The sequence below is a fragment of the Corvus hawaiiensis genome, chromosome 1 (assembly GCF_020740725.1).
Source record: "Corvus hawaiiensis isolate bCorHaw1 chromosome 1, bCorHaw1.pri.cur, whole genome shotgun sequence".
Classification (NCBI taxonomy): domain Eukaryota; kingdom Metazoa; phylum Chordata; class Aves; order Passeriformes; family Corvidae; genus Corvus; species Corvus hawaiiensis.
The window spans coordinates 94,571,556-94,592,268 of NC_063213.1; the positions used below are offsets into that span (position 1 = coordinate 94,571,556).

Here is a 20,713-nt window from a genome sequence, read left to right on the forward strand (position 1 = left end):
GTGCGAGTGGCTGGCACTGCTGGGCAGGGAAGTCCCTACGAGGCTTGCAATGGCTGGGCTGAGACGTGAGCTCAGGCACAGCTATGGACACACACACACACACACACAGACACACAAACGGGCACTGACACATTGCCAGCCTGCCCAGGTGTGCACAGAGATGAACCCAGACGCACAGACCCCAGCAAACGTGCACAGGCGCACGGGCAGGGGGCTGCACACAAGTGCTCTGCCCTGTGCACAACCATCCCCGTGTAGGCCAGAGGCTCTCAGGGGGTGTTCCCACGAGTGCACAAGCCCAGGGATGTGCAGGCACTCGCACACACTGGGGCACAGCCACGCTGCCACGCACATTATTGCGGGGCAGCACATGGGGCACAGGCCATGGCAAGGGATGTGACTCAGGAGCTGCTGGGCAGCTCCCAGCCAGAGCAGGGACACAGCACTCCAAGCAGGACAGAAGCTCAGGCAGCAGTGCTACAGGAGTCTCATGGATTGTGCAGGCCGAGGAGGAAGGCAAAGAGCTTCTACCCCATGGGAAAAGCACACAGGGGAGCCCTTGGGCGACAATTCAAAGAGCAGAGGGCTGGGAGCAGATGAGGCCCTTCCAGTCAGCAGGAATTAGAATAAATCTGGCAGGGACAAATCACCAGAGTGCCCCAGGCTGGCATCACCTGCCTCCTTGGCATCCCTTCTGCAATTAATTCATAATTTCATAATTTCTGCACACCAACACATCCTTGCCCTCAGGAAAACTGGAATCTCACATACCAGCTCTCAGAAGAAGTGTCCGTGAGGGAATGGGAATGATGTAGGCCAGGAAACGCAAAGTCATGGTAGAGGGAACCAGCACGTCATGCCGTACCATTCCCAGAGATCTTTCCATTCATTGGGATCACACAGGAAATTTATCACTCAGGCAGCACGGACTTTGAGCCCTGAGGCACTGTGGGGCCAGCATAAAAGGCAGCCTAACTGGTGGCTGTCTCATCCACTTCTGTCACCTCCTGCTCCTTGGGAACCAGGTGAGTTGGAAGCCCCTTTCTCCTCCACCCTCTCTAGGACAGGGTTGAGCTTTCCAGCCCTTGTTCCCGCTCCTTGTTCTTCTGGGGTGTTCTCCGATGGTGCTCGTGTGGGCAGAGGGGAGAGCGTGTGTTCTGGCCAGAGGCTGAGGCTGGGCTGAGGTGCTTCTTTGCATCCAGGCTGGGCAGCAGCACGGCTGGGGCTGGCTGAGCTCTGAAGGAGCGTGCTGGGCTGAGGCCCAGGATCCCCAGTTTGGGCCCGCACAGGCTGGAGCTGCGCAAGCAGCAGGGGCCTTGTGTTGCTGGGGGTGCCTTGCGGGCTGTGTCTCAGGTGTGCGTGTGCTCTGCTTCCTCCCTGCCCTCTGTGCCAGGTGCAGCGCCAGGCTCGAGACATGTCCTGCCCTGAGAAGTGCCAGCAGTGCCGGCCCTGCAACCCTTGCTGCCAGCCCTGCGGCCCCTGCCCGCTGGCCAACAGCTGCAATGAGTGCTGTGTCAGGCAGTGCCAGAGCTCCACCGTCGTCATTGAGCCGCCTGCTGTGCTGGTGACCCTGCCCGGGCCCATCCTCAGCTCCTTCCCACAGAACACCGTGGTGGGATCCTCCACCTCCGCTGCCGTTGGCAGCATCCTCAGCTCTGAAGGAGTGCCCATCAGCTCCGGGGGCTTTGACATCTCCTGCATCACCAGCGGCTATGGTGAAAGATGTTGTCGTCCCTGCTAAAGCTGCTGCCGCCACCAACATCCTCAGGCAAGAACCTCCACGACCTCAGAACACGCTGCTGGACTGAAGACAGAACTTTAAGACTCTGGATTTAGAGCTTCTGCCTATTGTTTCCTCTCCTCTCCTCGCCTCTCCTCTCCTCTCTTTTTTCTCTTCCTTTTCATTTCCTGTCAGCACCGCTCAATGCCAGCCCTAGTGGGACCTGCTGGCCTCCTTCCCTCTGCAGGCCGGCCAGATGGACACCCCCACTGCATCTTAGCGGCTGCTCCTGGTGCCCTCTGTGAGCCTCCTCCTTTTCTTCTTTTGACTCAATAAAGTTGGTTTTGCATTCAAACTTTGGCCTCCGATTTCTCCTTCTTCCTGTTGCAACTCTGCCTGTTTGCCCATTGGAAAAAGTGGAGGAAGCTGAGCGCTGGAATCCCGGCAGTGCAATTTTCTTTGTTCCCTTTCTCTTGGAGCTGACAAAGATGTGCCTCACTGTGAGGCTGGTGAGGCACTGTAGGAAATTGCCCAGAAAAGTTTTGGATGCCTCAACCCTGGAAGTGTGCAAGGCCAGGTTGGACACCTCTTTGATCGACCCGGTTTAGTGGGTGGCGTCAGTGCCCGTCTGCTGAGGGCAGCGGGAGTGGAAATAAATGATCTTTAAGTTCCCTTCCAGCCCAGACCATTTCTAATGACATACGCCTTCACAGAGGCATCACCAGAGTGACAAATGTGCTCAGTGTTGGGCAGCGCTGAGTCCCCTTTGGACACCCTTGGAACTGACTCAGTCAGACGCGGCGGGAGACGCTGCACTCCTCCCACAGAGCCCATTCCTGCAGCCTTATTTACAAAGTTGGCCTTCCTGAGCACCCACTACACATGAGGAAGCCCTGCTTCCCGGGAAGTGGCCAGCCATCACTTGCTGAGGGAAGTTGGACATAAAATTATTTATTTTTCTGCTTTTCTCATACACGCATAACGCTTTGTGTTTGCTTTAGCAAACTGCCTTGTAACAAGCTCCAAGTTGTTTTCTCTTTTATTTTCTCTTCTCTGTCCACTGCACACATGGGATTGATAGAGTGGCTTGGTGAGCACCATCCATGCAGCCAAGGCCAACCTTGGGACAGCTGGTCATCCAGCCCAGGGCAAGAGCAGGAATGAGCTGCAGAAGCGGGCATGGGCTGTTGGCCAAAGGGAGACGTATTAGAGGGGAAGCAAGACCACAAAGCATATCTGAGCCACTTCCCGAATGCTCCAGAACACCAGGCTGCACATGAAAACTCATGTGCTCTCACGCAGAGATGAGGGAGAGAGGTGCATGTGTACAAGAAGAACAAGAGTGATGCCCTGAGAACTTTGCCACAAACAAACCCACAGGAATGACACAGGTTCACCTCACGTGCCCGCATGGAATGCCACCAGACCATGAAGCGAGCATTCTGACGACTCTGACGTGTTTATGTCCTGGAAATACTTAGGCCTCTCATCCCGGCCCTAACAGAAGTCTTCACACAGGAACGCACACGGCAGAAGCCAGGAAATGAAGAGGCCGCAGTGTAGGAAACGAGGGCACAGCCCCTGCCATTAGCTGGGATGGTGCACATTTGCCATGAGCTGGTCACAAAATTATTACTTCCACCAAGGTGCTACTGGGCCTGAGGCAGTGCAGGACTGCTATAAAAGGCAGCCCAAGTCTCTGCTCTCGCATCCACTTCTCTCACCTCCTCCTCAGGAATCAGGTGAGTGGGAAGCCTCCAATCCTTCTCCTCCTTCTCTCCTCCTGCTTCCAGACCAGCTCTTTCCTGGCTGGAGGTCTCAGCTGATCGAGGCTGTCAGAGCCCAGGGCTGGCAGCTGCTTCTGCTGGGAGAAGGCAGGGGGGAGAAGATCTTGTGCAGAGAGAGGCTGGGACTTGGCTGAGGTGGCTCCTGGGCTTTGAGGTGGGCACTGCAGTGTGGGCCAGGAGGTGCCTTGGCTGCAGGGTGCTTGGGGGCACTGCTGCTTCTCAAGCGTCCTTACATTCTGCTTCTCCCTGCCCTCTGTGCCAGGTGCACCTGTGACCCCGAGCCATGTCCTGCAACCCTTGCTGCCAGCCCTGCGGCCCCTGCCCGCTGGCCAACAGCTGCAATGAGTGCTGTGTCAGGCAGTGCCAGAGCTCCACCGTGGCCATCCAGCCCTCCCCAGTGGTGGTGACCCTGCCCGGGCCCATCCTCAGCTCCTTCCCACAGAACACCGTGGTGGGATCCTCCACCTCCGCTGCTGTTGGCAGCATCCTCAGCTCTGGCGGAGTGCCCATCAACTCTGGCGGCTTTGACATCTCCTGCATCACCAGCGGCTATGGCGGCAGATGCTGTCCCCCCTGCTAAATCTGCTGGCAACATCCTCGAGCAAGAACCTCCACGACCTCAGAACTTGGGGCTGGACTGAAGATGGATCTTGGGAACAACGGATTTAACCCCTTGGATTACTGCTGTTTTCTTCCACTCTCTTCCCCTCCCTCCCTTTCCTGTCAGCACCACTCAATGCCAGCCTACTGGGACCTGTTGGCCTCCCTCCGTTCCTCTGCAGGCCAGGCAGACGGACACCCCCACTGCACCTCAGTGGTTGCTCCTGGTGTCCTCTCTGAGCCTGTTCTTCCTTAGACTCAATAAAGTTGTTTTGCATCCAAACCTGGGCCTCTGCTTTCTCCTTCCTTGTGTGGCAACTCCTCCAGTGAGCTCAGGGCAAAAGGTGGACACAGCAGAGGGTGGACACTCCACGGTGGACTTTAATTTGTGCCTTTTCCATTGGAGCTGACAAACACATCCCTGGCTTCTCCAAAATGGTGACCAGCAGGAGAGGATGATGTTAAAAGGTCACCGGTGAGGGAATGGCAATCAGCAATGCCTGGGGATAGTCCACAACGTCCTCTCTTCAAACAGCTCCCTCACAATAAGCCTTCTGCCCACCTTCTGTCCAGACACGCAGGGCTGAGGGGTTTCACTGGCTCAACCAAGCATGAGAACAGAACCAAAATCCTCCTCACATCGTGCTGGCAGCTGCCACTTTTTCCCCTTCTGGGTGTGGGAGAGGAGCAAATCTTCCACCTTCTTGCCTCCACCTCCCAGACATGGTCAAACTCTTTTCGCCACATGCCTCGTGCTCTTTGACAGCATCCTTCTCCCATAGCTCCTGGCTCAGGACAAAGGCCACGGTGGCCACAGGACTCCCCCATCTCCACAGAGCCACCAGAACCCGGTAACCTCCAAGTTTCTCCATGAGGCAGGAGCAAGGAGCCCGGGAAAGAGCGGAGTGTCCCAAGGCTGCCTGGAGGCAGCATCAAAGGGATGGCCTGGCTTTGGGACTGTCCTCGGTGTGCCGTGAGGGCCGTGGGCCTCTCCAGGTCCCTGCCGATAACGCGGGGCTGAGTGTGTGCGAGTGGCTGGCACTGCTGGGCAGGGAAGTCCCTACGAGGCTTGCAATGGCTGGGCTGAGACGTGAGCTCAGGCACAGCTATGGACACACACACACACACACACAGACACACAAACGGGCACTGACACATTGCCAGCCTGCCCAGGTGTGCACAGAGATGAACCCAGACGCACAGACCCCAGCAAACGTGCACAGGCGCACGGGCAGGGGGCTGCACACAAGTGCTCTGCCCTGTGCACAACCATCCCCGTGTAGGCCAGAGGCTCTCAGGGGGTGTTCCCACGAGTGCACAAGCCCAGGGATGTGCAGGCACTCGCACACACTGGGGCACAGCCACGCTGCCACGCACATTATTGCGGGGCAGCACATGGGGCACAGGCCATGGCAAGGGATGTGACTCAGGAGCTGCTGGGCAGCTCCCAGCCAGAGCAGGGACACAGCACTCCAAGCAGGACAGAAGCTCAGGCAGCAGTGCTACAGGAGTCTCATGGATTGTGCAGGCCGAGGAGGAAGGCAAAGAGCTTCTACCCCATGGGAAAAGCACACAGGGGAGCCCTTGGGCGACAATTCAAAGAGCAGAGGGCTGGGAGCAGATGAGGCCCTTCCAGTCAGCAGGAATTAGAATAAATCTGGCAGGGACAAATCACCAGAGTGCCCCAGGCTGGCATCACCTGCCTCCTTGGCATCCCTTCTGCAATTAATTCATAATTTCATAATTTCTGCACACCAACACATCCTTGCCCTCAGGAAAACTGGAATCTCACATACCAGCTCTCAGAAGAAGTGTCCGTGAGGGAATGGGAATGATGTAGGCCAGGAAACGCAAAGTCATGGTAGAGGGAACCAGCACGTCATGCCGTACCATTCCCAGAGATCTTTCCATTCATTGGGATCACACAGGAAATTTATCACTCAGGCAGCACGGACTTTGAGCCCTGAGGCACTGTGGGGCCAGCATAAAAGGCAGCCTAACTGGTGGCTGTCTCATCCACTTCTGTCACCTCCTGCTCCTTGGGAACCAGGTGAGTTGGAAGCCCCTTTCTCCTCCACCCTCTCTAGGACAGGGTTGAGCTTTCCAGCCCTTGTTCCCGCTCCTTGTTCTTCTGGGGTGTTCTCCGATGGTGCTCGTGTGGGCAGAGGGGAGAGCGTGTGTTCTGGCCAGAGGCTGAGGCTGGGCTGAGGTGCTTCTTTGCATCCAGGCTGGGCAGCAGCACGGCTGGGGCTGGCTGAGCTCTGAAGGAGCGTGCTGGGCTGAGGCCCAGGATCCCCAGTTTGGGCCCGCACAGGCTGGAGCTGCGCAAGCAGCAGGGGCCTTGTGTTGCTGGGGGTGCCTTGCGGGCTGTGTCTCAGGTGTGCGTGTGCTCTGCTTCCTCCCTGCCCTCTGTGCCAGGTGCAGCGCCAGGCTCAAGACATGTCCTGCCCTGAGAAGTGCCAGCAGTGCCGGCCCTGCAACCCTTGCTGCCAGCCCTGCGGCCCCTGCCCGCTGGCCAACAGCTGCAATGAGTGCTGTGTCAGGCAGTGCCAGAGCTCCACCGTCGTCATTGAGCCGCCTGCTGTGCTGGTGACCCTGCCCGGGCCCATCCTCAGCTCCTTCCCACAGAACACCGTGGTGGGATCCTCCACCTCCGCTGCCGTTGGCAGCATCCTCAGCTCTGAAGGAGTGCCCATCAGCTCCGGGGGCTTTGACATCTCCTGCATCACCAGCGGCTATGGTGAAAGATGTTGTCGTCCCTGCTAAAGCTGCTGCCGCCACCAACATCCTCAGGCAAGAACCTCCACGACCTCAGAACACGCTGCTGGACTGAAGACAGAACTTTAAGACTCTGGATTTAGAGCTTCTGCCTATTGTTTCCTCTCCTCTCCTCGCCTCTCCTCTCCTCTCTTTTTTCTCTTCCTTTTCATTTCCTGTCAGCACCGCTCAATGCCAGCCCTAGTGGGACCTGCTGGCCTCCTTCCCTCTGCAGGCCGGCCAGATGGACACCCCCACTGCATCTTAGCGGCTGCTCCTGGTGCCCTCTGTGAGCCTCCTCCTTTTCTTCTTTTGACTCAATAAAGTTGGTTTTGCATTCAAACTTTGGCCTCCGATTTCTCCTTCTTCCTGTTGCAACTCTGCCTGTTTGCCCTTTGGAAAAAGTGGAGGAAGCTGAGCGCTGGAATCCCGGCAGTGCAATTTTCTTTGTTCCCTTTCTCTTGGAGCTGACAAAGATGTGCCTCACTGTGAGGCTGGTGAGGCACTGTAGGAAATTGCCCAGAAAAGTTTTGGATGCCTCAACCCTGGAAGTGTGCAAGGCCAGGTTGGACACCTCTTTGATCGACCCGGTTTAGTGGGTGGCGTCAGTGCCCGTCTGCTGAGGGCAGCGGGAGTGGAAATAAATGATCTTTAAGTTCCCTTCCAGCCCAGACCATTTCTAATGACATACGCTTTCACAGAGGCATCACCAGAGTGACAAATGTGCTCAGTGTTGGGCAGCGCTGAGTCCCCTTTGGACACCCTTGGAACTGACTCAGTCAGACGCGGCGGGAGACGCTGCACTCCTCCCACAGAGCCCATTCCTGCAGCCTTATTTACAAAGTTGGCCTTCCTGAGCACCCACTACACATGAGGAAGCCCTGCTTCCCGGGAAGTGGCCAGCCATCACTTGCTGAGGGAAGTTGGACATAAAATTATTTATTTTTCTGCTTTTCTCATACACGCATAACGCTTTGTGTTTGCTTTAGCAAACTGCCTTGTAACAAGCTCCAAGTTGTTTTCTCTTTTATTTTCTCTTCTCTGTCCACTGCACACATGGGATTGATAGAGTGGCGTGGTGAGCACCATCCATGCAGCCAAGGCCAACCTTGGGACAGCTGGTCATCCAGCCCAGGGCAAGAGCAGGAATGAGCTGCAGAAGCGGGCATGGGCTGTTGGCCAAAGGGAGACGTATTAGAGGGGAAGCAAGACCACAAAGCATATCTGAGCCACTTCCCGAATGCTCCAGAACACCAGGCTGCACATGAAAACTCATGTGCTCTCACGCAGAGATGAGGGAGAGAGGTGCATGTGTACAAGAAGAACAAGAGTGATGCCCTGAGAACTTTGCCACAAACAAACCCACAGGAATGACACAGGTTCACCTCACGTGCCCGCATGGAATGCCACCAGACCATGAAGCGAGCATTCTGACGACTCTGACGTGTTTATGTCCTGGAAATACTTAGGCCTCTCATCCCGGCCCTAACAGAAGTCTTCACACAGGAACGCACACGGCAGAAGCCAGGAAATGAAGAGGCCGCAGTGTAGGAAACGAGGGCACAGCCCCTGCCATTAGCTGGGATGGTGCACATTTGCCATGAGCTGGTCACAAAATTATTACTTCCACCAAGGTGCTACTGGGCCTGAGGCAGTGCAGGACTGCTATAAAAGGCAGCCCAAGTCTCTGCTCTCGCATCCACTTCTCTCACCTCCTCCTCAGGAATCAGGTGAGTGGGAAGCCTCCAAACCTTCTCCTCCTTCTCTCCTCCTGCTTCCAGACCAGCTCTTTCCTGGCTGGAGGTCTCAGCTGATCGAGGCTGTCAGAGCCCAGGGCTGGCAGCTGCTTCTGCTGGGAGAAGGCAGGGGGGAGAAGATCTTGTGCAGAGAGAGGCTGGGACTTGGCTGAGGTGGCTCCTGGGCTTTGAGGTGGGCACTGCAATGTGGGCCAGGAGGTGCCTTGGCTGCAGGGTGCTTGGGGGCACTGCTGATTCTCAAGCGTCCTTACATTCTGCTTCTCCCTGCCCTCTGTACCAGGTGCACCTGTGACCCCGAGCCATGTCCTGCAACCCTTGCTGCCAGCCCTGCGGCCCCTGCCCGCTGGCCAACAGCTGCAATGAGTGCTGTGTCAGGCAGTGCCAGAGCTCCACCGTGGCCATCCAGCCCTCCCCAGTGGTGGTGACCCTGCCCGGGCCCATCCTCAGCTCCTTCCCACAGAACACCGTGGTGGGATCCTCCACCTCCGCTGCTGTTGGCAGCATCCTCAGCTCTGGCGGAGTGCCCATCAGCTCTGGCGGCTTTGACATCTCCTGCATCACCAGCGGCTATGGCGGCAGATGCTGTCCCCCCTGCTAAATCTGCTGGCAACATCCTCGAGCAAGAACCTCCACGACCTCAGAACTTGGGGCTGGACTGAAGATGGATCTTGGGAACAACGGATTTAACCCCTTGGATTACTGCTGTTTTCTTCCACTCTCTTCCCCTCCCTCCCTTTCCTGTCAGCACCACTCAATGCCAGCCTACTGGGACCTGTTGGCCTCCCTCCGTTCCTCTGCAGGCCAGGCAGACGGACACCCCCACTGCACCTCAGTGGTTGCTCCTGGTGTCCTCTCTGAGCCTGTTCTTCCTTAGACTCAATAAAGTTGTTTTGCATCCAAACCTGGGCCTCTGCTTTCTCCTTCCTTGTGTGGCAACTCCTCCAGTGAGCTCAGGGCAAAAGGTGGACACAGCAGAGGGTGGACACTCCACGGTGGACTTTAATTTGTGCCTTTTCCATTGGAGCTGACAAACACATCCCTGGCTTCTCCAAAATGGTGACCAGCAGGAGAGGATGATGTTAAAAGGTCACCGGTGAGGGAATGGCAATCAGCAATGCCTGGGGATAGTCCACAACGTCCTCTCTTCAAACAGCTCCCTCACAATAAGCCTTCTGCTCACCTTCTGTCCAGACACGCAGGGCTGAGGGGTTTCACTGGCTCAACCAAGCATGAGAACAGAACCAAAATCCTCCTCACATCGTGCTGGCAGCTGCCACTTTTTCCCCTTCTGGGTGTGGGAGAGGAGCAAATCTTCCACCTTCTTGCCTCCACCTCCCAGACATGGTCAAACTCTTTTCTCCACATGCCTCGTGCTCTTTGACAGCATCCTTCTCCCATAGCTCCTGGCTCAGGACAAAGGCCACGGTGGCCACAGGACTCCCCCATCTCCACAGAGCCACCAGAACCCGGTAACCTCCAAGTTTCTCCATGAGGCAGGAGCAAGGAGCCCGGGAAAGAGCGGAGTGTCCCAAGGCTGCCTGGAGGCAGCATCAAAGGGATGGCCTGGCTTTGGGATTGTCCTCGGTGTGCCGTGAGGGCCGTGGGCCTCTCCAGGTCCCTGCCGATAACGCGGGGCTGAGTGTGTGCGAGTGGCTGGCACTGCTGGGCAGGGAAGTCCCTACGAGGCTTGCAATGGCTGGGCTGAGACGTGAGCTCAGGCACAGCTGTGGACACACACACACAGACACACAAACGGGCACTGACACATTGCCAGCCTGCCCAGGTGTGCACAGAGATGAACCCAGACGCACAGACCCCAGCAAACGTGCACAGGCGCACGGGCAGGGGGCTGCACACAAGTGCTCTGCCCTGTGCACAACCATCCCCGTGTAGGCCAGAGGCTCTCAGGGGGTGTTCACACAAGTGCACAAGCCCAGGGATGTGCAGGCACTCGCACACACTGGGGCACAGCCACGCTGCCACGCACATTATTGCGGGGCAGCACATGGGGCACAGGCCATGGCAAGGGATGTGACTCAGGAGCTGCTGGGCAGCTCCCAGCCAGAGCAGGGACACAGCACTCCAAGCAGGACAGAAGCTCAGGCAGCAGTGCTACAGGAGTCTCATGGATTGTGCAGGCCGAGGAGGAAGGCAAAGAGCTTCTACCCCATGGGAAAAGCACACAGGGGAGCCCTTGGGCGACAATTCAAAGAGCAGAGGGCTGGGAGCAGATGAGGCCCTTCCAGTCAGCAGGAATTAGAATAAATCTGGCAGGGACAAATCACCAGAGTGCCCCAGGCTGGCATCACCTGCCTCCTTGGCATCCCTTCTGCAATTAATTCATAATTTCATAATTTCTGCACACCAACACATCCTTGCCCTCAGGAAAACTGGAATCTCACATACCAGCTCTCAGAAGAAGTGTCCGTGAGGGAATGGGAATGATGTAGGCCAGGAAACGCAAAGTCATGGTAGAGGGAACCAGCACGTCATGCCGTACCATTCCCAGAGATCTTTCCATTCATTGGGATCACACAGGAAATTTATCACTCAGGCAGCACGGACTTTGAGCCCTGAGGCACTGTGGGGCCAGCATAAAAGGCAGCCTAACTGGTGGCTGTCTCATCCACTTCTGTCACCTCCTGCTCCTTGGGAACCAGGTGAGTTGGAAGCCCCTTTCTCCTCCACCCTCTCTAGGACAGGGTTGAGCTTTCCAGCCCTTGTTCCCGCTCCTTGTTCTTCTGGGGTGTTCTCCGATGGTGCTCGTGTGGGCAGAGGGGAGAGCGTGTGTTCTGGCCAGAGGCTGAGGCTGGGCTGAGGTGCTTCTTTGCATCCAGGCTGGGCAGCAGCACGGCTGGGGCTGGCTGAGCTCTGAAGGAGCGTGCTGGGCTGAGGCCCAGGATCCCCAGTTTGGGCCCGCACAGGCTGGAGCTGCGCAAGCAGCAGGGGCCTTGTGTTGCTGGGGGTGCCTTGCGGGCTGTGTCTCAGGTGTGCGTGTGCTCTGCTTCCTCCCTGCCCTCTGTGCCAGGTGCAGCGCCAGGCTCGAGACATGTCCTGCCCTGAGAAGTGCCAGCAGTGCCGGCCCTGCAACCCTTGCTGCCAGCCCTGCGGCCCCTGCCCGCTGGCCAACAGCTGCAATGAGTGCTGTGTCAGGCAGTGCCAGAGCTCCACCGTCGTCATTGAGCCGCCTGCTGTGCTGGTGACCCTGCCCGGGCCCATCCTCAGCTCCTTCCCACAGAACACCGTGGTGGGATCCTCCACCTCCGCTGCCGTTGGCAGCATCCTCAGCTCTGAAGGAGTGCCCATCAGCTCCGGGGGCTTTGACATCTCCTGCATCACCAGCGGCTATGGTGAAAGATGTTGTCGTCCCTGCTAAAGCTGCTGCCGCCACCAACATCCTCAGGCAAGAACCTCCACGACCTCAGAACACGCTGCTGGACTGAAGACAGAACTTTAAGACTCTGGATTTAGAGCTTCTGCCTATTGTTTCCTCTCCTCTCCTCGCCTCTCCTCTCCTCTCTTTTTTCTCTTCCTTTTCATTTCCTGTCAGCACCGCTCAATGCCAGCCCTAGTGGGACCTGCTGGCCTCCTTCCCTCTGCAGGCCGGCCAGATGGACACCCCCACTGCATCTTAGCGGCTGCTCCTGGTGCCCTCTGTGAGCCTCCTCCTTTTCTTCTTTTGACTCAATAAAGTTGGTTTTGCATTCAAACTTTGGCCTCTGATTTCTCCTTCTTCCTGTTGCAACTCTGCCTGTTTGCCCATTGGAAAAAGTGGAGGAAGCTGAGCGCTGGAATCCCGGCAGTGCAATTTTCTTTGTTCCCTTTCTCTTGGAGCTGACAAAGATGTGCCTCACTGTGAGGCTGGTGAGGCACTGTAGGAAATTGCCCAGAAAAGTTTTGGATGCCTCAACCCTGGAAGTGTGCAAGGCCAGGTTGGACACCTCTTTGATCGACCCGGTTTAGTGGGTGGCGTCAGTGCCCGTCTGCTGAGGGCAGCGGGAGTGGAAATAAATGATCTTTAAGTTCCCTTCCAGCCCAGACCATTTCTAATGACATACGCTTTCACAGAGGCATCACCAGAGTGACAAATGTGCTCAGTGTTGGGCAGCGCTGAGTCCCCTTTGGACACCCTTGGAACTGACTCAGTCAGACGCGGCGGGAGACGCTGCACTCCTCCCACAGAGCCCATTCCTGCAGCCTTATTTACAAAGTTGGCCTTCCTGAGCACCCACTACACATGAGGAAGCCCTGCTTCCCGGGAAGTGGCCAGCCATCACTTGCTGAGGGAAGTTGGACATAAAATTATTTATTTTTCTGCTTTTCTCATACACGCATAACGCTTTGTGTTTGCTTTAGCAAACTGCCTTGTAACAAGCTCCAAGTTGTTTTCTCTTTTATTTTCTCTTCTCTGTCCACTGCACACATGGGATTGATAGAGTGGCTTGGTGAGCACCATCCATGCAGCCAAGGCCAACCTTGGGACAGCTGGTCATCCAGCCCAGGGCAAGAGCAGGAATGAGCTGCAGAAGCGGGCATGGGCTGTTGGCCAAAGGGAGACGTATTAGAGGGGAAGCAAGACCACAAAGCATATCTGAGCCACTTCCCGAATGCTCCAGAACACCAGGCTGCACATGAAAACTCATGTGCTCTCACGCAGAGATGAGGGAGAGAGGTGCATGTGTACAAGAAGAACAAGAGTGATGCCCTGAGAACTTTGCCACAAACAAACCCACAGGAATGACACAGGTTCACCTCACGTGCCCGCATGGAATGCCACCAGACCATGAAGCGAGCATTCTGACGACTCTGACGTGTTTATGTCCTGGAAATACTTAGGCCTCTCATCCCGGCCCTAACAGAAGTCTTCACACAGGAACGCACACGGCAGAAGCCAGGAAATGAAGAGGCCGCAGTGTAGGAAACGAGGGCACAGCCCCTGCCATTAGCTGGGATGGTGCACATTTGCCATGAGCTGGTCACAAAATTATTACTTCCACCAAGGTGCTACTGGGCCTGAGGCAGTGCAGGACTGCTATAAAAGGCAGCCCAAGTCTCTGCTCTCGCATCCACTTCTCTCACCTCCTCCTCAGGAATCAGGTGAGTGGGAAGCCTCCAATCCTTCTCCTCCTTCTCCTCCTGCTTCCAGACCAGCTCTTTCCTGGCTGGAGGTCTCAGCTGATCAAGGCTGTCAGAGCCCAGGGCTGGCAGCTGCTTCTGCTGGGAGAAGGCAGGGGGGAGAAGATCTTGTGCAGAGAGAGGCTGGGACTTGGCTGAGGTGGCTCCTGGGCTTTGAGGTGGGCACTGCAGTGTGGGCCAGGAGGTGCCTTGGCTGCAGGGTGCTTGGGGGCACTGCTGCTTCTCAAGCGTCCTTACATTCTGCTTCTCCCTGCCCTCTGTGCCAGGTGCACCTGTGACCCCGAGCCATGTCCTGCAACCCTTGCTGCCAGCCCTGCGGCCCCTGCCCGCTGGCCAACAGCTGCAATGAGTGCTGTGTCAGGCAGTGCCAGAGCTCCACCGTGGCCATCCAGCCCTCCCCAGTGGTGGTGACCCTGCCCGGGCCCATCCTCAGCTCCTTCCCACAGAACACCGTGGTGGGATCCTCCACCTCCGCTGCTGTTGGCAGCATCCTCAGCTCTGGCGGAGTGCCCATCAACTCTGGCGGCTTTGACATCTCCTGCATCACCAGCGGCTATGGCGGCAGATGCTGTCCCCCCTGCTAAATCTGCTGGCAACATCCTCGAGCAAGAACCTCCACGACCTCAGAACTTGGGGCTGGACTGAAGATGGATCTTGGGAACAACGGATTTAACCCCTTGGATTACTGCTGTTTTCTTCCACTCTCTTCCCCTCCCTCCCTTTCCTGTCAGCACCACTCAATGCCAGCCTACTGGGACCTGTTGGCCTCCCTCCGTTCCTCTGCAGGCCAGGCAGACGGACACCCCCACTGCACCTCAGTGGTTGCTCCTGGTGTCCTCTCTGAGCCTGTTCTTCCTTAGACTCAATAAAGTTGTTTTGCATCCAAACCTGGGCCTCTGCTTTCTCCTTCCTTGTGTGGCAACTCCTCCAGTGAGCTCAGGGCAAAAGGTGGACACAGCAGAGGGTGGACACTCCACGGTGGACTTTAATTTGTGCCTTTTCCATTGGAGCTGACAAACACATCCCTGGCTTCTCCAAAATGGTGACCAGCAGGAGAGGATGATGTTAAAAGGTCACCGGTGAGGGAATGGCAATCAGCAATGCCTGGGGATAGTCCACAACGTCCTCTCTTCAAACAGCTCCCTCACAATAAGCCTTCTGCCCACCTTCTGTCCAGACACGCAGGGCTGAGGGGTTTCACTGGCTCAACCAAGCATGAGAACAGAACCAAAATCCTCCTCACATCGTGCTGGCAGCTGCCACTTTTTCCCCTTCTGGGTGTGGGAGAGGAGCAAATCTTCCACCTTCTTGCCTCCACCTCCCAGACATGGTCAAACTCTTTTCGCCACATGCCTCGTGCTCTTTGACAGCATCCTTCTCCCATAGCTCCTGGCTCAGGACAAAGGCCACGGTGGCCACAGGACTCCCCCATCTCCACAGAGCCACCAGAACCCGGTAACCTCCAAGTTTCTCCATGAGGCAGGAGCAAGGAGCCCGGGAAAGAGCGGAGTGTCCCAAGGCTGCCTGGAGGCAGCATCAAAGGGATGGCCTGGCTTTGGGACTGTCCTCGGTGTGCCGTGAGGGCCGTGGGCCTCTCCAGGTCCCTGCCGATAACGCGGGGCTGAGTGTGTGCGAGTGGCTGGCACTGCTGGGCAGGGAAGTCCCTACGAGGCTTGCAATGGCTGGGCTGAGACGTGAGCTCAGGCACAGCTATGGACACACACACACACACACACAGACACACAAACGGGCACTGACACATTGCCAGCCTGCCCAGGTGTGCACAGAGATGAACCCAGACGCACAGACCCCAGCAAACGTGCACAGGCGCACGGGCAGGGGGCTGCACACAAGTGCTCTGCCCTGTGCACAACCATCCCCGTGTAGGCCAGAGGCTCTCAGGGGGTGTTCCCACGAGTGCACAAGCCCAGGGATGTGCAGGCACTCGCACACACTGGGGCACAGCCACGCTGCCACGCACATTATTGCGGGGCAGCACATGGGGCACAGGCCATGGCAAGGGATGTGACTCAGGAGCTGCTGGGCAGCTCCCAGCCAGAGCAGGGACACAGCACTCCAAGCAGGACAGAAGCTCAGGCAGCAGTGCTACAGGAGTCTCATGGATTGTGCAGGCCGAGGAGGAAGGCAAAGAGCTTCTACCCCATGGGAAAAGCACACAGGGGAGCCCTTGGGCGACAATTCAAAGAGCAGAGGGCTGGGAGCAGATGAGGCCCTTCCAGTCAGCAGGAATTAGAATAAATCTGGCAGGGACAAATCACCAGAGTGCCCCAGGCTGGCATCACCTGCCTCCTTGGCATCCCTTCTGCAATTAATTCATAATTTCATAATTTCTGCACACCAACACATCCTTGCCCTCAGGAAAACTGGAATCTCACATACCAGCTCTCAGAAGAAGTGTCCGTGAGGGAATGGGAATGATGTAGGCCAGGAAACGCAAAGTCATGGTAGAGGGAACCAGCACGTCATGCCGTACCATTCCCAGAGATCTTTCCATTCATTGGGATCACACAGGAAATTTATCACTCAGGCAGCACGGACTTTGAGCCCTGAGGCACTGTGGGGCCAGCATAAAAGGCAGCCTAACTGGTGGCTGTCTCATCCACTTCTGTCACCTCCTGCTCCTTGGGAACCAGGTGAGTTGGAAGCCCCTTTCTCCTCCACCCTCTCTAGGACAGGGTTGAGCTTTCCAGCCCTTGTTCCCGCTCCTTGTTCTTCTGGGGTGTTCTCCGATGGTGCTCGTGTGGGCAGAGGGGAGAGCGTGTGTTCTGGCCAGAGGCTGAGGCTGGGCTGAGGTGCTTCTTTGCATCCAGGCTGGGCAGCAGCACGGCTGGGGCTGGCTGAGCTCTGAAGGAGCGTGCTGGGCTGAGGCCCAGGATCCCCAGTTTGGGCCCGCACAGGCTGGAGCTGCGCAAGCAGCAGGGGCCTTGTGTTGCTGGGGGTGCCTTGCGGGCTGTGTCTCAGGTGTGCGTGTGCTCTGCTTCCTCCCTGCCCTCTGTGCCAGGTGCAGCGCCAGGCTCGAGACATGTCCTGCCCTGAGAAGTGCCAGCAGTGCCGGCCCTGCAACCCTTGCTGCCAGCCCTGCGGCCCCTGCCCGCTGGCCAACAGCTGCAATGAGTGCTGTGTCAGGCAGTGCCAGAGCTCCACCGTCGTCATTGAGCCGCCTGCTGTGCTGGTGACCCTGCCCGGGCCCATCCTCAGCTCCTTCCCACAGAACACCGTGGTGGGATCCTCCACCTCCGCTGCCGTTGGCAGCATCCTCAGCTCTGAAGGAGTGCCCATCAGCTCCGGGGGCTTTGACATCTCCTGCATCACCAGCGGCTATGGTGAAAGATGTTGTCGTCCCTGCTAAAGCTGCTGCCGCCACCAACATCCTCAGGCAAGAACCTCCACGACCTCAGAACACGCTGCTGGACTGAAGACAGAACTTTAAGACTCTGGATTTAGAGCTTCTGCCTATTGTTTCCTCTCCTCTCCTCGCCTCTCCTCTCCTCTCTTTTTTCTCTTCCTTTTCATTTCCTGTCAGCACCGCTCAATGCCAGCCCTAGTGGGACCTGCTGGCCTCCTTCCCTCTGCAGGCCGGCCAGATGGACACCCCCACTGCATCTTAGCGGCTGCTCCTGGTGCCCTCTGTGAGCCTCCTCCTTTTCTTCTTTTGACTCAATAAAGTTGGTTTTGCATTCAAACTTTGGCCTCCGATTTCTCCTTCTTCCTGTTGCAACTCTGCCTGTTTGCCCATTGGAAAAAGTGGAGGAAGCTGAGCGCTGGAATCCCGGCAGTGCAATTTTCTTTGTTCCCTTTCTCTTGGAGCTGACAAAGATGTGCCTCACTGTGAGGCTGGTGAGGCACTGTAGGAAATTGCCCAGAAAAGTTTTGGATGCCTCAACCCTGGAAGTGTGCAAGGCCAGGTTGGACACCTCTTTGATCGACCCGGTTTAGTGGGTGGCGTCAGTGCCCGTCTGCTGAGGGCAGCGGGAGTGGAAATAAATGATCTTTAAGTTCCCTTCCAGCCCAGACCATTTCTAATGACATACGCCTTCACAGAGGCATCACCAGAGTGACAAATGTGCTCAGTGTTGGGCAGCGCTGAGTCCCCTTTGGACACCCTTGGAACTGACTCAGTCAGACGCGGCGGGAGACGCTGCACTCCTCCCACAGAGCCCATTCCTGCAGCCTTATTTACAAAGTTGGCCTTCCTGAGCACCCACTACACATGAGGAAGCCCTGCTTCCCGGGAAGTGGCCAGCCATCACTTGCTGAGGGAAGTTGGACATAAAATTATTTATTTTTCTGCTTTTCTCATACACGCATAACGCTTTGTGTTTGCTTTAGCAAACTGCCTTGTAACAAGCTCCAAGTTGTTTTCTCTTTTATTTTCTCTTCTCTGTCCACTGCACACATGGGATTGATAGAGTGGCTTGGTGAGCACCATCCATGCAGCCAAGGCCAACCTTGGGACAGCTGGTCATCCAGCCCAGGGCAAGAGCAGGAATGAGCTGCAGAAGCGGGCATGGGCTGTTGGCCAAAGGGAGACGTATTAGAGGGGAAGCAAGACCACAAAGCATATCTGAGCCACTTCCCGAATGCTCCAGAACACCAGGCTGCACATGAAAACTCATGTGCTCTCACGCAGAGATGAGGGAGAGAGGTGCATGTGTACAAGAAGAACAAGAGTGATGCCCTGAGAACTTTGCCACAAACAAACCCACAGGAATGACACAGGTTCACCTCACGTGCCCGCATGGAATGCCACCAGACCATGAAGCGAGCATTCTGACGACTCTGACGTGTTTATGTCCTGGAAATACTTAGGCCTCTCATCCCGGCCCTAACAGAAGTCTTCACACAGGAACGCACACGGCAGAAGCCAGGAAATGAAGAGGCCGCAGTGTAGGAAACGAGGGCACAGCCCCTGCCATTAGCTGGGATGGTGCACATTTGCCATGAGCTGGTCACAAAATTATTACTTCCACCAAGGTGCTACTGGGCCTGAGGCAGTGCAGGACTGCTATAAAAGGCAGCCCAAGTCTCTGCTCTCGCATCCACTTCTCTCACCTCCTCCTCAGGAATCAGGTGAGTGGGAAGCCTCCAATCCTTCTCCTCCTTCTCTCCTCCTGCTTCCAGACCAGCTCTTTCCTGGCTGGAGGTCTCAGCTGATCGAGGCTGTCAGAGCCCAGGGCTGGCAGCTGCTTCTGCTGGGAGAAGGCAGGGGGGAGAAGATCTTGTGCAGAGAGAGGCTGGGACTTGGCTGAGGTGGCTCCTGGGCTTTGAGGTGGGCACTGCAGTGTGGGCCAGGAGGTGCCTTGGCTGCAGGGTGCTTGGGGGCACTGCTGCTTCTCAAGCGTCCTTACATTCTGCTTCTCCCTGCCCTCTGTGCCAGGTGCACCTGTGACCCCGAGCCATGTCCTGCAACCCTTGCTGCCAGCCCTGCGGCCCCTGCCCGCTGGCCAACAGCTGCAATGAGTGCTGTGTCAGGCAGTGCCAGAGCTCCACCGTGGCCATCCAGCCCTCCCCAGTGGTGGTGACCCTGCCCGGGCCCATCCTCAGCTCCTTCCCACAGAACACCGTGGTGGGATCCTCCACCTCCGCTGCTGTTGGCAGCATCCTCAGCTCTGGCGGAGTGCCCATCAACTCTGGCGGCTTTGACATCTCCTGCATCACCAGCGGCTATGGCGGCAGATGCTGTCCCCCCTGCTAAATCTGCTGGCAACATCCTCGAGCAAGAACCTCCACGACCTCAGAACTTGGGGCTGGACTGAAGATGGATCTTGGGAACAACGGATTTAACCCCTTGGATTACTGCTGTTTTCTTCCACTCTCTTCCCCTCCCTCCCTTTCCTGTCAGCACCACTCAATGCCAGCCTACTGGGACCTGTTGGCCTCCCTCCGTTCCTCTGCAGGCCAGGCAGACGGACACCCCCACTGCACCTCAGTGGTTGCTCCTGGTGTCCTCTCTGAGCCTGTTCTTCCTTAGACTCAATAAAGTTGTTTTGCATCCAAACCTGGGCCTCTGCTTTCTCCTTCCTTGTGTGGCAACTCCTCCAGTGAGCTCAGGGCAAAAGGTGGACACAGCAGAGGGTGGACACTCCACGGTGGACTTTAATTTGTGCCTTTTCCATTGGAGCTGACAAACACATCCCTGGCTTCTCCAAAATGGTGACCAGCAGGAGAGGATGATGTTAAAAGGTCACCGGTGAGGGAATGGCAATCAGCAATGCCTGGGGATAGTCCACAACGTCCTCTCTTCAAACAGCTCCCTCACAATAAGCCTTCTGCCCACCTTCTGTCCAGACACGCAGGGCTGAGGGGTTTCACTGGCTCAACCAAGCATGAGAACAGAACCAAAATCCTCCTCACATCGTGCTGGCAGCTGCCACTTTTTCCCCTTCTGGGTGTGGGAGAGGAGCAAATCTTCCACCTTCTTGCCTCCACCTCCCAGACATGGTCAAACTCTTTTCGCCACATGCCTCGTGCTCTTTGACAGCATCCTTCTCCCATAGCTCCTGGCTCAGGACAAAGGCCACGGTGGCCACAGGACTCCCCCATCTCCACAGAGCCACCAGAACCCGGTAACCTCCAAGTTTCTCCATGAGGCAGGAGCAAGGAGCCCGGGAAAGAGCGGAGTGTCCCAAGGCTGCCTGGAGGCAGCATCAAAGGGATGGCCTGGCTTTGGGACTGTCCTCGGTGTGCCGTGAGGGCCGTGGGCCTCTCCAGGTCCCTGCCGATAACGCGGGGCTGAGTGTGTGCGAGTGGCTGGCACTGCTGGGCAGGGAAGTCCCTACGAGGCTTGCAATGGCTGGGCTGAGACGTGAGCTCAGGCACAGCTATGGACACACACACACACACACACAGACACACAAACGGGCACTGACACATTGCCAGCCTGCCCAGGTGTGCACAGAGATGAACCCAGACGCACAGACCCCAGCAAACGTGCA

General features: G+C 56.7%; 5 protein-coding genes and 3 pseudogenes across 6 annotated transcripts; all 8 read left to right on the forward strand.

Moving 5' to 3' along the window:
* The first annotated feature begins 931 nt into the window (after window positions 1–931).
* On the forward strand, window positions 932–2,075 carry LOC125335457 (feather keratin Cos1-1/Cos1-3/Cos2-1-like). Its single transcript, XM_048323112.1, has 2 exons — window positions 932–1,025; window positions 1,394–2,075. The coding sequence occupies exon 2, from the start codon at window positions 1,415–1,417 to the stop codon at window positions 1,739–1,741; it is 327 nt and encodes a 108-aa protein (XP_048179069.1). The 5' UTR covers window positions 932–1,025; window positions 1,394–1,414; the 3' UTR covers window positions 1,742–2,075.
* Window positions 2,076–3,317: 1,242 nt separating this feature from the next.
* On the forward strand, window positions 3,318–4,390 carry LOC125335462 (annotated as a pseudogene).
* Window positions 4,391–6,078: 1,688 nt separating this feature from the next.
* On the forward strand, window positions 6,079–7,207 carry LOC125335472 (feather keratin Cos1-1/Cos1-3/Cos2-1-like). The gene is made up of 2 exons (XM_048323135.1): window positions 6,079–6,157; window positions 6,526–7,207. The coding sequence occupies exon 2, from the start codon at window positions 6,547–6,549 to the stop codon at window positions 6,871–6,873; it is 327 nt and encodes a 108-aa protein (XP_048179092.1). The 5' UTR covers window positions 6,079–6,157; window positions 6,526–6,546; the 3' UTR covers window positions 6,874–7,207.
* A 1,279-nt stretch (window positions 7,208–8,486) lies between these two features.
* On the forward strand, window positions 8,487–9,522 carry LOC125335479 (feather keratin Cos1-2-like). 2 transcript variants are annotated; one of them, XM_048323148.1, is made up of 2 exons: window positions 8,487–8,594; window positions 8,902–9,522. In XM_048323148.1, exon 2 carries the CDS (start codon window positions 8,923–8,925, stop codon window positions 9,217–9,219), a length of 297 nt encoding a protein of 98 aa, XP_048179105.1. In that variant the 5' UTR covers window positions 8,487–8,594; window positions 8,902–8,922; the 3' UTR covers window positions 9,220–9,522. The 2 variants fall into 2 exon arrangements, with proteins under 2 accessions (XP_048179105.1, XP_048179112.1); XM_048323155.1 differs by lacking the exon at window positions 8,487–8,594 and adding an exon at window positions 8,671–8,793.
* Window positions 9,523–11,187: 1,665 nt separating this feature from the next.
* LOC125335492 (feather keratin Cos1-1/Cos1-3/Cos2-1-like) lies at window positions 11,188–12,331 on the forward strand. Its single transcript, XM_048323165.1, has 2 exons — window positions 11,188–11,281; window positions 11,650–12,331. The coding sequence occupies exon 2, from the start codon at window positions 11,671–11,673 to the stop codon at window positions 11,995–11,997; it is 327 nt and encodes a 108-aa protein (XP_048179122.1). The 5' UTR covers window positions 11,188–11,281; window positions 11,650–11,670; the 3' UTR covers window positions 11,998–12,331.
* Window positions 12,332–13,573: 1,242 nt separating this feature from the next.
* On the forward strand, window positions 13,574–14,644 carry LOC125335501 (annotated as a pseudogene).
* A 1,673-nt stretch (window positions 14,645–16,317) lies between these two features.
* On the forward strand, window positions 16,318–17,461 carry LOC125335510 (feather keratin Cos1-1/Cos1-3/Cos2-1-like). Its single transcript, XM_048323186.1, has 2 exons — window positions 16,318–16,411; window positions 16,780–17,461. The coding sequence occupies exon 2, from the start codon at window positions 16,801–16,803 to the stop codon at window positions 17,125–17,127; it is 327 nt and encodes a 108-aa protein (XP_048179143.1). The 5' UTR covers window positions 16,318–16,411; window positions 16,780–16,800; the 3' UTR covers window positions 17,128–17,461.
* Window positions 17,462–18,703: 1,242 nt separating this feature from the next.
* Window positions 18,704–19,776, forward strand: LOC125335520 (annotated as a pseudogene).
* Window positions 19,777–20,713: the final 937 nt, after the last annotated feature.

Bases quoted from the DNA above. Each gene is read 5' to 3' on its own strand.
- LOC125335510 (XM_048323186.1), top strand. From the start codon at position 16,801: ATGTCCTGCCCTGAGAAGTGCCAGCAGTGCCGGCCCTGCAACCCTTGC.
- LOC125335479 (XM_048323148.1), top strand. From the start codon at position 8,923: ATGTCCTGCAACCCTTGCTGCCAGCCCTGCGGCCCCTGCCCGCTGGCC.
- LOC125335457 (XM_048323112.1), top strand. From the start codon at position 1,415: ATGTCCTGCCCTGAGAAGTGCCAGCAGTGCCGGCCCTGCAACCCTTGC.
- LOC125335472 (XM_048323135.1), top strand. From the start codon at position 6,547: ATGTCCTGCCCTGAGAAGTGCCAGCAGTGCCGGCCCTGCAACCCTTGC.
- LOC125335492 (XM_048323165.1), top strand. From the start codon at position 11,671: ATGTCCTGCCCTGAGAAGTGCCAGCAGTGCCGGCCCTGCAACCCTTGC.